The sequence below is a fragment of the Rhodofomes roseus genome (genome assembly GCF_022264815.1).
Source record: "Rhodofomes roseus strain CIRM-BRFM 1785 chromosome Unknown C8Q71scaffold_17, whole genome shotgun sequence".
Taxonomy (NCBI): domain Eukaryota; kingdom Fungi; phylum Basidiomycota; class Agaricomycetes; order Polyporales; family Fomitopsidaceae; genus Rhodofomes; species Rhodofomes roseus.
The window spans coordinates 25,423-39,520 of record NW_025952973.1 but is presented as its reverse complement, the minus strand read 5'-3'; the positions used below and the strand labels follow the sequence as shown (position 1 = coordinate 39,520).

Here is a 14,098-nt window from a genome sequence, read left to right as displayed (position 1 = left end):
GGCTGCCTCAAGCGCAGACATTGCGGCCTCGTCTGCGGACTTTCTCAATGCCGTCGTCGCCGCCGCGTCTGCAACTTCGGGCCAGACTGCGCCTCCCGGCCAACCGTATGACCCGTCCATGGCCTCTCCTTCTCATTGTCTACCGTACCCTCCTCAACAGCCTGACTATGGGATATACCAGTATGGGCCTCCCCCAGGTCACCCTGCTCCATTCGCCCCCCATGCGCACGGCCAGGCGGCACCGTCGATGTTCCCCGACCCTAATGGAATGCTGCCCGATCTCCAGTTCACCTCCAGCGAGGATTTGCTTCGCACTTTGCAGGAGTTCGACCTGAGTAAGGTCATGCACGTTCTCCGATCCCTTGGGGACGCTGCAAACGCCGCGAACGTCTCGGTGACCATGCCCCCGCACATGGCTCCTCCGCAGATGCCTCCGCCTGTCGTTAACAAACCGGTGAGGTCTGAAGCGATACTCGGACGGCCGCCCAAGCAGAGAAGACCACCGCAGCCACAAGAACAAGGCCCGGCGCAAAGTCTTGCGTCCATCGCCTCTGCTGTTGCGCATGTGCCATCTCATGCACCGATGGTTGCTCCTGTTGCTGCGCCAATGCCGCCGCCGCCACCACCCGCGCCGCCCAGCCAAGAGGGGAATGTGGAGCATGCACATATGCTGGCGAATGTGTGGATGAACGCGCAAAAGCTTGCCGATATGGTCAAGCAGGAGGGCAAGTCTTTCTGGTATCGCCAGCCATATCACTCTGGTTGACGTATCTCCCTTGCATAGGCCTGGTCTACAAGAAAGGGAAGTTCTCGGTCATCGAGGAAGCTCAGCTAAACGCAGCAATTGAGCACTATCGAGTGGTGTGTTGTCGCGGACAGATGTGTGACGGTCGATATCTTACGCGCATGCAGGCGAAAGGCCTCACACAAGATCAGTTGAACGATCTCATCTTCTCCAAGGAGCGCGGTCGAGACACGTTTTGGCAGGAGATCAGTAAGTGACCGGCTATCACGGGGGCCTTGCATGTATTCATTATTTCTAGCATCTGCGTTGCATTTGCGTCCCATTATCGCTGTGTACCACCACGTACGCCGGAACCGCCACCCTCTCAGTCAACAAGGCAAATGGATGGAGACAGAGGACGAACTTCTAACACAGTCAGTGATGGTCCTATCCAGGAACTGATTTTTTTTGTTGACAAGGTAGTTTAGGGCTGTGGCTGATCTCGGTCAGCAGTGGGAGCGAGTCAGTCAACGAGTTGGCCGTATGGCGGGTGACTGCCGTGATCGCTGGCGCAACCACCTCGAAGACCGTGGCAGGCGTAAAGCGGGCTCATGGTCAAAAGCAGAGGAGGAGGAACTGACGCAGATCGTCACGGAGATGACCGTCGAGCAGGGCAGAGACTTCGACAGCGAAGTGTTCTGGGGCGTCGTGAGTCAGAGAATGGGGGGCAAACGTGGAAGGCAGCAGTGTAGGATCAAGTGGTACGTTGTCCCGTTAGCCGTTGCATGGTCTTTGCACTGATCATTCGCTTAGGACGGACACGCTGAGCTCGCAGATCAAGAACTCAGGAGAGCGGCCGAGGTGGAGCCAACTGGACGCCTACATCCTTGTACACAAGTGCGTTGTTGGAAGATCCGTACGAGTCGTGCATTGACCTGCTGCAAAGGGTTGACTCGTTGAACGTTCGAGACGACACAGAAATCGACTGGAAGTTGCTTCCGGACGAGAATTGGAATGTCTGGAGTGCCCATGCGCTGCAGAGGCGTTGGCTCACGATGAAGCGGAGCATCAAGGGTCATGAAGAGATGTCGCACGCAGGCTGGTCCTTGTCCGCTCGCTACGTGGGCTAAGTACTGACGTAGATTGACAGAGATGATGGAGATTCTAAAGACTAAAAAGTCTCATGTACCGGGCTCCTCCACTAGCCGGAAGAAGAAGAGCAAAGTTACTAGTGCCGAAGCAGTCGTGGAGGTGGATGATGTAGAGGGAAACATGGGTCCAGTTGCAGGACCTAGTACTGGCATCGCGATCAATGGCGTCGTATGAACGATTTTGTGCTCAATCTAATCTATTCAATAATGTAGAATCAAGGAAGTACGTTTGTTTGAGTGTCATGATCCCTTCAGTATCTAAGTAGTCTTGTAGTGACCACTGTCACTGCCCATGCCAGTGGTATTACTATGATGATGATGATGAACTCTATGTATGTACGAGGTAGTGTAGTATGCGTATGTAGTAATGGGGAGGTGACGATAATTTCTAGGGGGCGAGTCGTTCAGCGGGCGCATCTATGTGCGGCTACAGACCATAAAGCATGTGCAGTAGAAATAAAAGACAGTGGTATTACTATGTACGCGCTGCCGTCAGTCTGAGTGCGTTCCGCATGAACGCGTCCACGTGATTCGCGTTGAGACGCGTTAGGACAAACAGTGACACACAGAGCGTGACGGTTGGGTTTCGCGTGCCCTCGACGCGTGCGACGCGCTTCTTGCCTTCTTCGTCTTCGTTTGTTCCCTGTGGCCACCCTTCTCTACGCGCCTGTGCTACCTCTTCCCCACTCTGTGCTAACCTATTTATGCTGCCATGGCTCTGAATCTTTCCCCACGCAAGGTGGTTCCGTTGGCCAGCGGCGACGACCCGCGGCCCCGACTAAGGACAAGGTCGACGCTGCCCAGCCTGACGAAGCGTGTTTTCCTGTGCGGAGTGGTCGTGGAGGGTGCGGGTAATGGACCAATTCCGGAAGGTATGTCTGCCCTTCTCACACTGCTTTGTGGTTCCGCTGGAACACACTCGTGTCTACCCGTGTCGGCTCAGCATGGTTGGCTGTTAATGGCCAAGCACGCGATGCGATCTGTGGTGCCGAAGCATGCTAGAACTACCTTGTTGGGAGGAATTGTGAGTGAGGGCTACTTAGAGCCCGCAGACTCTGCTCAGGTTCCAGGCGGGGATTGCGCAGGATAAGTCTGGGCCTCCCCGATTGCGACCGTCATGTAATTTTACCGTACCCCATATATCTGTCAATACAGATGCCGTCGAAACCATGCGTCTTTGACAAGACCACCATGCTGAGCTATTCACTGGCAGACGCGGGCGTCCACCTTGAGATTTCGCATTCTTGATAAGTGAGACTGACAACCATGACAGATGTGCAAGACATGCTAGCCTCTTTCGGCGAATACCTAGAAGCCGAGTCAGAGGCGAACTCTACACCATCACTATCTTCAACAAGTGCTGATACGTTCACTACAGTGAGTCGTTGAAATATGATTGGATCTCGCAGGACTGCTGAACATTCCGCGTGCAGGGTACTCGCAAGCTCGCAGCCGCGAACGCTTCGGCTCTCGCCCAAAACATCAAGGAGCTCCTCACTACCGAACAATCCTATGTGGAACGCCTCAGGGCGCTCAAGCGTGACTATGCCGATCCTCTGAGGAAATTCGCACGGAACAAGGATACCTCTATTTTGCCGGCATACGAAGCCAATACCTTGTTCGGCAACGTTGACAATCTCCTACCGGTAAACGAGTCCTTCCTAGTAGATCTTGAACGTATGGGCACACCCGGGGGACCTGGCGTCGGAGACGTCGCCTTGAAGCACTTCAAGACTTTCCGCGGATTCGAACATTACAAGATGTACTATTCGAAACGAGAAGAGGCACAGCGTATCTTTGAGGCTCAAGTCAAGAAATCCTCCAGCTTTGCAGCCTACATTGACGTAAGCCTGCTGTCGTGCCCTGGCTAGAGACGTACTTCATGGCTTCACAGCGCGTCAAGTATCATGGTCCCAATAACGGCCGGAGCTGTGTTGGGCTGCGTGAGTTGCTCATGGAGCCCGTGCAGCGCATCCCTCGGTACACGCTGCTGTTTCGCTTGATGATCAAGCATATGGCCCCTGACGATCCGCAGCGAGCGAAGCTCGTAGAGGCGGACAAGATCGCGTCTCAAATCGCATTAGCAGAGACGGACGAGAACACTAAGCGCGCAGAGAGGATGTTCTGCCTACGGAATAGTATCGAAGACTTTCCACCGGCTCTGCTGTCGAACAGTCGCCGCTTCATTGACTGCATCGATGTCGAAGACGTTGCCGATGCGGGATTTGGCCCTGGAGGTGATGCACAGCCCACGACCACGCTGCACTGTACTCTCTTCCTGTTCGATGACAAGTTGATGATCGTCCGGCGACCCAATGACAAGTGTGGCAGAGCGCTCACCGGCCTTGATGATATGGACAAGCCGACCACGAAGGCGCATCCCCTCTCGATGAGGAAGCTGAAGAAGGCTCAGATGAGCTGCAAGGGTGTTGTGAACGTCATGGACGTCGTTGCGACAGACGTCGGGGGCAGTGGTACGAGGAGGCCTTATAGTCTCGATGCGAAATGTACTCAACATGGTGTTTAGATATGCATATGTACCTCGAAAACCCTCCTCATGATCAAGGCGATCGTTGGTCTGGTCGTCCATTCCGTTCGCTGGTTGCTGTACATCCTCCGTCGAACCAACGCGATACGAAGCTCACGGAGGAGCGCAAGGCACAGTTTCTAGAGAACCTCTGGAATGCGCAGGCTTGGTATAGGACTCGGAATAGCCTCTCTGTGGTGATTCAAGCGGAAGAACGAGAGGTCGAGAGCTACGCTGGAAAGAAGACCATTGCTCGGACGTATTTTAATGTCTACACGAGGCCGGGATATCTCAGCGAGGACAAGAAGGTAAAGATGTCCGTCGTGCATGCACAGAGAAGCGTGTTTGACTGTTGGTTCAGCCCAAGGTTGTTGTGCACATCGATCCTTTAGGATCCGCGGACCGGATTCCGTTTGGTGGTCGCAGTCCACCTTATGTTGTCATCACGGTCCAACCAATGCCTGGAGCGCTTTCGCGATATGAGGTCACCTCTAATGATCCCGACGACGAAACGGAGAGCGACATAGTCCATAACACTGTTGTCCCTGCAAGGGTCGTACAAACAAGTAGGTTCGGTCCGCTTTCTTCGCTAATTGTGCTGACTTCCATTAGTCCACCAATACGGATTGTTCAAGTTTAGTACCGGACAAAACTCGAGGCCTTCGACACCCACCGCGACTAGATCTCGCGCAGCTATCTTCGGACTCGACGTCATCTCCCGGAATCTCTTCAATTCTCGTCCAGGATCTGCTACGAACGATGTCTTCGGTGGATCGACAAACAGCAGCAGACGCACGAGGACGACCGCCAGCCATTCGTCCATGTATACAGGCTCTATGTCCACAGCTGGCCACGGTAGTAGCTTGTCCCGCTTCTCACAGGCACCTTCGACCCTGACGGCCGCTACGTCCATCGAAGACGAACAGTCCTTCAGGGGATCCAAGAGTAGCAGAAGGTCGCGTTCCCTATCGCAATCAAAGAAGCTTGTCAAGAGGCCCAAGTCACCAAGGGTAGACGACTCAGTCAGCGAGCCTGACTCGTCTGTGTCTGAGCGAAGCAACCGGTGGCCAATTTCGCGAACTCGTAGCGAACCGGCGGAACTTGTAGACGACGAAGACGACGCTGCCATTCTTCACTGCGCGTTTGCAGACGAAGAGGACCCGGACCTCGAGGGCCAGCTTGAGCTCGCGCAGCTCAATGGACAGACTCACAGTGAGCAACATTGGGCGCATCTCAAGCTAGATGACCCTATCGACGAAGACATTTACGATGGTAAGTCATCACCTCAGTCTTGGCAGTTGTTCGTTGCCTCACATCGAATCTAGAGCAGCCCAATGTCACGCGGCCTCTGTCGCGGGCATCTCGTACTACTCGACATCTACCAGATATTCCTATGAGCTTGCACGATCGACGCTCTCCTTCGCCGCGACCTGAATCCAGCCTAGACACCCGGACGATTACTCCCGACATCCACAGGGCTCGCTCCCTATCAAGACACTCGTCCGATCGACGACCCCTGGGTCCTCGATCACCTTCGCCCTTGCCCCCGCGGACGCCGTCGCCCATGCCTGCGCGAGCGCTATCCCCTATTCTGGCTGCTGTCGATGCTCATGCCTACATGCTTGACACGGCGCCTTCTGTCGATGCTGACTTGGCACACGAAACCACATTGGTGAATTCGTCGCAATCTCCTGGCGCGTCTCCTGGTGGTCCTCTAGTCACCCCTGTCAAACCGCGCATCCCGCGTAGCAAGCGCCAGCCGTTCGAGCCCACACAGAATCTGGAGACAACCCCGAAAGCTGAGCGTCATGCGCTATCACAGACGACGGTCACGCCAATAGAGCCTCTGTCAATCAAGAAGAAGAGCTCGGTGGCATCGTCCACGCGCAGCTCGCCCTCCCGTTCTCGGCCTACGTCTTCTCAGACTGTCCGTGGCTCGCCAAGGGGCAAACGAAATGGTGGGTTCAAGTCCTCCCCGGGTAGCCCAGGGCCAGTCATGCCGCCGTCAATCGCCCTCCCTGTGTCGAGCGAAGAAAGTGCGCGTTTGATGAGGCTCGTGGAGACAACGAAAGAGGATGTCAGTCGAACTATGTACTCCTATCATCGTCTTGCTGATATATTCGTGCTAGTTGGAATCCTCTAGACGAGCCGTTAAGCGTATCCGGCTAGAGACGGAAAGATTGCGTTATCTTGCACCTACCGCCGAATCACCGACACGACAGACGGATCCCTTCGCTAGAGCTGCGTCGCCGTTTGGTTCGCCTATCAAGACTCGTATTCCCCGGTTCCCAGAATTTAAAGCTGAGGTTAGTCTTCCGTCGGTACATCATCCGCCTTGTTCATCTATGGTTGTGCAGTCGAAAGACCGGGAGGCGCGACTGAAGGAGTTGCAGCTAGTGATCAATCGCCGTAAGGAGCGCGGAGGCGTACAGTCTTGGCAGAAGCAGGAAGAAGGTTGTTCGCGCTCGCAGACTCCTGCGAGCCCTGGAACGCCGACGAATGTGCAGGATATTGCCGACTCGATCGACGATCTTCTTGAACAAGCCGATCGCGCACTTGAGAATGCCGTGGCGAACGAGCAGTCCGTCCAGGTCGACGTGGACGAAGTGGTGGCACTGCTGAACCAGGTAAGCACTGTGCACTCTGTGTTTAGTTCTCCAAACTGACGACTTGATCGACAGAGAACGTCGGAGCTGATCACAGCCCAGACGCAGCTGAAGAGTACTCGGGTTCAGCTCGAGACAGTCAAGGCGCTCGTTGACCACTCCAGGGACGAGAAGGACTACTTGTTTGATGTGAGTCTAGATGAGATGGGTGTACACAACGCAAGGCTTGACGAGTCGCTGAAGGCCTTCAACGATGAACTGCTCAAGATGTATGACGACGCGAGCCTCGATTCAGAAGACGCGTGGTCTGCTATGACGAAGGACCTTCGAGACACCAAGAAGTCCCAGAAGCTGGCAGCTCAGGAAAATTCGTGAGTACAGTGTTGCCAGTTTGGTGTGTTCAACTGTGCTGATAGGTTTCGCAGACGTTTGAAGCGACGAATTGGGGATTTGGAGATGCAGCAAGAAGAGTGAGTGGCTGAACATCCGTCTGATGGCGATTCTGACTGCGTGTACAGATGGGGAGCCCTCTTGAGGGCGCATGGGCTGATTCCATGATGATTGGTTCGACTGAGGTCGACATGCTTGATATACTGACGTACACCCTAAGACTCGTTGACTGTATTATGTTTCTCTCCCTCTGCCGATTGATATGTATCATTGATTTCGTAGATCTATGGGGCCTGGTCACGGTATGCTATTGCCTGAAGTGAACTTGTGTTCGCCTGTGGTGCCGCGCGAAAGCTTCGACACGACCTTGGACGCAATTGACATTGGCAAATGTCACTCAGAAGAGCATTATTGTCAGACGACATATTCTACAACGCAATATATACAGTACACATGAGGCTACGCAGTGACACTAGGCTCAATCTCGCCCAGAAGCATAGTAGCATCCTTGCTACCGGTCAAAACTAAGGAGCACGTCAGTGCTCGGCACGGAAATGATCGACATGAACACGTACTGATAGGTTCTTTTGGATGGAAGTCGACAGAGGTGACGGTACCCTTGTGTCCAGGAAGCTACGACGACAGCCGATGAGTACTAAGCCATACCATGACGGGCGAACAGACATACCTTGTAGAGCACCTTCGCATTCTCCACGTCCCATATGCAGACAGTTCTGTCCGCACCTCCCACAGCAACACGCCTGCCACCATCGTCCCTGCTCCAGGCTCCACGTAACAGGGTGTTCTCGAACCCTGCTGGCGCACCCATGAGGACGCGGTGCACGCGCGCCGGCGACGGCGAGAATGGTCGGACGTCGTGGATAATCGTTTGTGAAGACAAGGAGGGGGACAGGAGGAAGTTGCCATTGGGTGAGAGGGACAGCGACGTGGGCGTGTCTGTGTGCCCTGTAAGAGTGTACACTTGCTCGTTTTTGCGAAGGTCGAGAACCTGGTAGAGTGCCCGCGGTAAGGATCGCGTGGCACCATCAAGCCGAGGATGACTCACATGGATCTCGTTGTCCAGCGCACCAGCATAGATGTTCATGCCATCTGCGCTCCAACACACTGAAGTGACGGGGCACCCAATCTCGAATACGCTCACAGGGGCCTTCGGACCCTCATCGCCGCCCTCCCATACCCTCACCGTCCCGTCATCAGCACAAGTTACCACCAGCTCTACTCCAGCACCACCCGCCATCGTCCTGTCAAGAGAATTGATGATGCCCCGGTGAGAGCGAAGTTTGCGCAGACGCTGCCCAGTGGTGAGGTCCGTCACGTTGAGGGTCTGGTCGGCGGACACCGTGTAGAGGAGCGGAGAGAATAGCGACCATTGCAGATCTAGTATAGGGGCTTTGTGAAGGCTAGAGAGAAGGCCGTAGTTTTCATTCGGTGCATATGTTCGCCAGAGTGCTATTCGGGAGCTAGTGGTGAGTTGACGTTTTGGGCACAAATGTCCTCCACGTACAGACACTCCTATCCGCGGAGCACGCGGCTATATTTTGGCCTGTAGGATCGAACCTACAGCTGAGAATTTCTGCCTAGATACTCGCGTCAACTACGCTCGTGAACGACGCGTTCTGGCAACACCACGAGTGACACCTACCGAGTGTGAGCCTGAAAGACTGACGATGGGGGCCTCCAAGCTACTTGTGCGCTGCACAGTACGGATAAGGGCCTGCTGCCGTTCATCGTTTGACGAGGAAATGGCAATTTGGTTTTGAGCAGGCTCATTGGAACGCGCTCGCTTTATGAGCGCACCTCCGGGAGGGGGAGAAGCACCACGCTTGGACATGTCGCACGACTAGTTAGCTTGCACGGGGAAGGATGACAGAAGATAGGGCAAGAAAGCTCAGGTGCTGAAGCAGCAGTGGCGGCAGGAGTGGCGGATTGGTTGCAGCCACAATGGTCTAAGGCGCCCGGCGTTGAAAGATTCAACGCAGTGGTATTGCCGTAAATGGGAACATCGGTTGAATCGCACGCGGACGTACGTTGTATCATACTAGTAACTTGCTACTGAATTGCAACATCATGCGCTTGAGCGTAGAACAACATATTTTACACGAACTACTGTACAGGGTCGTGAATGCAGTGCAGAGGATTCAAAAGGGAAAAGCAGTGAAAAAGGCGTGTGATGTCAACCAAGAAGGGGCTCCAGGATTCAGTTCAAGTAATTTTCGGTGTGGTAGCTTGGCAGAATGGACGTAAGCTGCTCTACGTACCAGAAGCCAGTTGGCTCTCCAGCTTCGTCCTTGTCACCTTCGCCCGGGTTCTGACGGACAATCTGAACCCACGCGCCACCGAGGTGCATACCAATGAGCATCTTGTCTGCTACCGCGGGATCGAGGAGCACAGTGATCGTGTCCTTGAACGGGTTGTGTGGTCTGGGTGTTGCGGACTGATCGACTGTCGCGGACGCCTCTTTCACCACAGGACCCCGAGAAGACTGCATGATCTCCGGTGGCAAGATATCACTTGGTCCCTGCGGTTCCGAGACGGGACACGGCGCGAGCGACATCTTCGCGAACCGCGCATTCAGGTCGTCCTCGACGAATCCGACCTCGTTGAGGCCCCTGAGTCTCTTCTTCTCCGCCTTGGTCGTCGCGAGGCCAATGACAGGTGCGATCGAGACGATCCTGCGAGTCGAGCGCTCCACAACACCAGTGGTATGGGTGAAGGGCAGGGCTGTCGCGCCGAGATGGGCCATGAGCGGGTTCGGCTGGGGCTCAACGTCCCATGTGCTCCCGCCCTCGCCCGCCCATGCATCCGCCTCGGCGCTGTTCCAACCTTCGTTAGTGTCGCCGTTGGTGTCGCCGTTGGTGTCGCCGACGTCGCCCCAGCCACTGGCGCCCCATCCACCATCAGAGGTGCCGTTGGCATCGGGATTCGCAGTAGCCTCATCCTTGCGTACGTCCTTCTCGATGGCGGCGACAGTCTCGGGGGTCAATACCTCCACTTTCGCATCGTCCCCGATCACGTCCTTGAGCACGTTCGCGGTTTCGTCCTCATCGAGCTTCCGCCGCTTCGCGTCTGGCTCCTCCGTACCTTCCTGCGTACCAGCAGCGGTTTCCCCCTTGTCATCGCTGGCAGGCTCGTTAACCCAGTATATCGTTTGGCCTTTGCACCCCCAGATCGCCTCGCAGCCTACGCCCACGTGATCTGGGAGAGCCTTGCCCATGACGAATGTCTGCGGGAGCTCCTTCCGCGCCTGCTCGACCACGAGGAGGGCCTTGCGCAGACCCTTCTCGTGTTCGGGCTCGGGGAGGACGCGGCTACGCAGCAGGAAGTTCAGGAAGAAGCCAATGAGGTAGGGGCCGTCGCGCGCCCTCTGCTCGGACCTATGTCGCATAGGCAATCGTGAGGGTGGGCACACGGGACGATAACGAAAGCATACCAGATCAGGCCCTTGTCGCGGTAGAAGCCCGAGAAGAATACTTTGATGCAGGTCTCGGTCTCGTTGAAGAAGAAGTCCATGCGCGAATCCTTCGCCTCGCGGAAGTCCTCGCGCCGGAGCTGACGCTGCTCATCAGTGAAAGGACTCTTCTTTTTTGGCGCGGTGCGGATTGCCTCGTCCTGGATGACACGCGCTTTCTCCTCGTCAACTATAGTGATCGGCTTGACGGGCTTGGTGCTGCCGTCCATTGCATCGTCCGAATCATCACCCGACTCGCCTCCGTCGTCGGCGGCTTCGGTCATGGCTTGCAGTTGCTTCATGCGTTTGACACCCGGTGGCGGCTGGATGCTGCTGATAAGCCCAATGTACAGCCGGAACTGGGAAACTACAGGGTCAGTCGCTGTGAGAGCAGCAGAAACATGCACGCATACGTGGTCCCATAGCTGAGGAACACCGTTGGTCAAGGCAGGCCAAGGGCGGCCATTCTTGAAGTCATGGGATGCCTGATGCAAGCGATCTACCCGCAACATCGACCTACATAGAACACACAATCAGCGTCCCCATGAGCATCTACCACAGTGCGCGCAGCAGGCAAACGCCACTCACGGATCGACCATCGTCCTCCTCTGGCCCTCGCCCGCCTCCCACTCCTCGAACCAGAACAAGCGGCGCACCGTGCCGTCCTGGCCCTTCTCGACCTTCCTGAGCCGCTTGTTCGTGCGCTTCTTGCGCTCCGCCGCCGTGAGACTGTGCTGCGACGCGAGCATCACCGTCGGGATGCCCATCGCGTCGTGTTCGACGCGCTGCAGATCGGGCGGGGCATCGCCCTCCCCGTCCTTGACGACGTAGATGCCCTTCGGCTTGAAGGATTTGAACGGGATGATCGTCACGCCCGGAGGCGACTTGGGGAACGGCGGGAACGTGAACCACGGCGCGTCTGTGGCGGCGCCGATCTCGCCTTCAAGCTGGGTTGCGGCCGCGGCCGCGTCTGGCAATACGCCGTTCTGCGGGGTGGTCGTCGACATATCAAGGGGGGCCGACATGGCTGTTGAGGAGAAAGGAACAAGGTTCGACGGGTAGCTTGGGTGGACCCTAGCTTTGGCCGCGAGCTATTATATACTGGAACGGCGATTCGAGATCTTCGACGACTTCTCAATCGGCGGCGCGTGCCACTGGCATGCCACCCGCGCATAATGCACCAAGACTAAGCTACCGTGACCCCTGGGTCAAAGCAATCCTGGTTGTAATACATCATGCTATAGAGAGAACCGACGAGATTTCTCGCGCAAACATGTGTGGACTAGCAAAGGGGCAATATCCAGGAAGAATGAAGGGAAAGGGCGATGAAGTCGGCAGTATCCAGAAAGAGTGAAGGGAAAGGTCGATCAGCACGGACCAACCATTGCAAAAAGAAACCTAATCGGTACACGGCGATCTGACGAAGACGATGCAATGCCATAGTGATAGGCAATTAGTCCTTGATAAGTTAGCCCGATGTGCTTCAGGAGCCAGGAGCCATGGGCAGTGGAATACACATAGATACCTGACCAGTGAAGTGAGGACGTCGCGATTGCATGACATACATGAGAGTACTCACCAAAGAGATGTAGCATATGCAACAGCCTAACAACCCAGAGACGAAAGCGAGCGATCGACGCACGTCCATTCATGCGGCCGTCTTCCGTTTCTTCTTCGGCAACTCGTCCTCCTCATCCTCAGCACTCTTTGTCCCATTGATGTTCTCATCCCTCGTCTTCCGCGCCTTACTCTTCGGCTTCACTTCCGCACCCCTCGTCCTGCTCTGGCTACGCGTTCGCGGGCCCTTCTCTCTCCGCGCCCTATTCCGCTCGCGCTCCATCTCGCTATCCTCCACGCGCATCTCCGCGTCCGAGTCGTCGATATAGGCCTTGCTCTTAGGCTTCCTGCCCCTTCGCTTCGGCGCTGCTGCAGGTGCGACGGACGAGCGCACGGACATGGTGTCGTCCACATCCGCATCCGCTCCTTCCATGTCTGTCGCCTCCTGCACCTTGGACTTCGGTGGACGGCCGCGCCGCTTAGGTGCGCCAGCTCCGGAGGGCGTGTTAGTGGCCGATTTAGGCGGGCGTCCTCTGCCCCGTCCGCGTATGCTGCCCGCGCGACTTGCGCTATCATCGACCTCCATCTGCTCGTTCACGTCGTTCTTCTGCTTCTCCTTTGCTTTGCCCTTGCCCTTCCTGTCCTTCGTTCGCCCCATGATCTCGTCCACTCCGCTGTCCGCCTCACCCTCGCTCATGTCGTCATCTTCTGTGGAGGCTTCCTTGAGGTTTACTTCGCGTCTGCGCTTGCGCTGGGACGCTCGCGGCAGCTGGTCACGGATGCCATGGCAGTTGAGACGGAGACAAGATACCAGCTTGTCGTTTGTCGGTGTGGAATCTGCGCGGAAGCGGGCGCGCTTGATGTCGGTCTACGAGAGGTTAAGAGGTGCAGCATTGAAGAGGGTCTTGTTGCACTCACCGTGTGCTTCCCTTCATAACACCAGCCATCCGGCGGCCCCTGGTCGCCATCGCCTTCTGTCACCTTTCCGCAACAGCCCCATATCGTCTCGTACGTCGTTCCAGGATCGCCTGCAGGACGTCCGCCCTTTGCACCGCGCCCCACACGCTCGACCTCCGCACTCTCGTCGTCATGCGCAACGAGGCAACTGCGATCGTCGTTCTCGACCTCGACGTACTCCTTGTGGCAGCGCAGGCAGTGCAGCTTCTCAGGTGGTGAAAGTTCAGCGAAGAATGTCGCGAGGGCGGGGAGGAGCACTTCGGGTACGCGGGGGATGTGGGAGAGTATATATGCGTGCAGGGTCTTTGCGGGGATAGCCATTAAATGTGTCGTGAGGGACTCTACCGTCGCCTCCGGTGGAGCAAATGCGGGTTGCCCCAGTATCTGTGCTGAGTTACTCGGTCCGGCCTGCCTGGTGGGAGAGCCCTGGCGGCCGCGTTCATCGACGGAAAGGCGCGCCATTCGCGCGGCAGGCGACGGAGATTGTGGTGCGCCATGAGCGGCAGATGCAGATTCAGCGGATGGAGAGGGTGTTCTCAATTGTGTCTGAGCCTGCTTAGTTGGTTCCGGCGGCGGTAGAAGGTCTGCCTTGGAGGGTGATGGTGAAGGAGGGAGAGGGATCGACTCGGGCGGAGGCGGAGGTTTCTTGCTGAAAAGGCCAAATACCATTGTCGCGTATACTGTAGTGCGCAAGCGCAGTGAAGAGAGGGAGAAGGA

General features: G+C 56.2%; 5 protein-coding genes across 5 annotated transcripts; 2 read left to right on the top strand and 3 right to left on the bottom strand.

Moving 5' to 3' along the window:
• Positions 1–607: 607 nt before the first annotated feature.
• On the top strand, positions 608–2,327 carry C8Q71DRAFT_873939 (uncharacterized protein; the record flags this gene model as incomplete). Its single annotated transcript, XM_047928369.1, has 8 exons — positions 608–725; positions 785–861; positions 913–994; positions 1,044–1,158; positions 1,213–1,485; positions 1,538–1,621; positions 1,671–1,832; positions 1,867–2,327. 8 exons carry the CDS (start codon positions 608–610, stop codon positions 2,048–2,050), a joined length of 1,095 nt encoding a protein of 364 aa, XP_047776365.1. The 3' UTR covers positions 2,051–2,327.
• Positions 2,328–2,485: 158 nt separating this feature from the next.
• On the top strand, positions 2,486–7,774 carry C8Q71DRAFT_771899 (uncharacterized protein). The gene is made up of 14 exons (XM_047924372.1): positions 2,486–2,747; positions 3,149–3,252; positions 3,309–3,719; positions 3,770–4,349; positions 4,403–4,710; positions 4,764–4,968; positions 5,015–5,674; positions 5,728–6,479; positions 6,532–6,708; positions 6,760–7,029; positions 7,084–7,197; positions 7,252–7,379; positions 7,434–7,478; positions 7,527–7,774. Exons 1-14 carry the CDS (start codon positions 2,588–2,590, stop codon positions 7,564–7,566), a joined length of 3,954 nt encoding a protein of 1,317 aa, XP_047776364.1. The 5' UTR covers positions 2,486–2,587; the 3' UTR covers positions 7,567–7,774.
• On the bottom strand, positions 7,775–9,371 carry C8Q71DRAFT_909216 (WD40 repeat-like protein). Its single transcript, XM_047929030.1, has 6 exons — positions 9,062–9,371; positions 8,924–8,996; positions 8,465–8,868; positions 8,087–8,407; positions 7,974–8,031; positions 7,775–7,922 (listed from the first exon to the last, which is right to left on the bottom strand). The coding sequence occupies exons 1-6, from the start codon at positions 9,248–9,250 to the stop codon at positions 7,858–7,860; spliced, it is 1,110 nt and encodes a 369-aa protein (XP_047776363.1). The 5' UTR covers positions 9,251–9,371; the 3' UTR covers positions 7,775–7,857.
• Positions 9,372–9,616: 245 nt separating this feature from the next.
• On the bottom strand, positions 9,617–11,616 carry C8Q71DRAFT_712012 (uncharacterized protein; the record flags this gene model as incomplete). Its single annotated transcript, XM_047920832.1, has 4 exons — positions 9,617–10,793; positions 10,850–11,226; positions 11,281–11,383; positions 11,456–11,616. 4 exons carry the CDS (start codon positions 11,614–11,616, stop codon positions 9,617–9,619), a joined length of 1,818 nt encoding a protein of 605 aa, XP_047776362.1.
• Positions 11,617–12,515: 899 nt separating this feature from the next.
• Positions 12,516–14,050, bottom strand: C8Q71DRAFT_712368 (uncharacterized protein; the record flags this gene model as incomplete). Its single annotated transcript, XM_047920851.1, has 2 exons — positions 12,516–13,292; positions 13,343–14,050. The coding sequence occupies 2 exons, from the start codon at positions 14,048–14,050 to the stop codon at positions 12,516–12,518; spliced, it is 1,485 nt and encodes a 494-aa protein (XP_047776361.1).
• Positions 14,051–14,098: the final 48 nt, after the last annotated feature.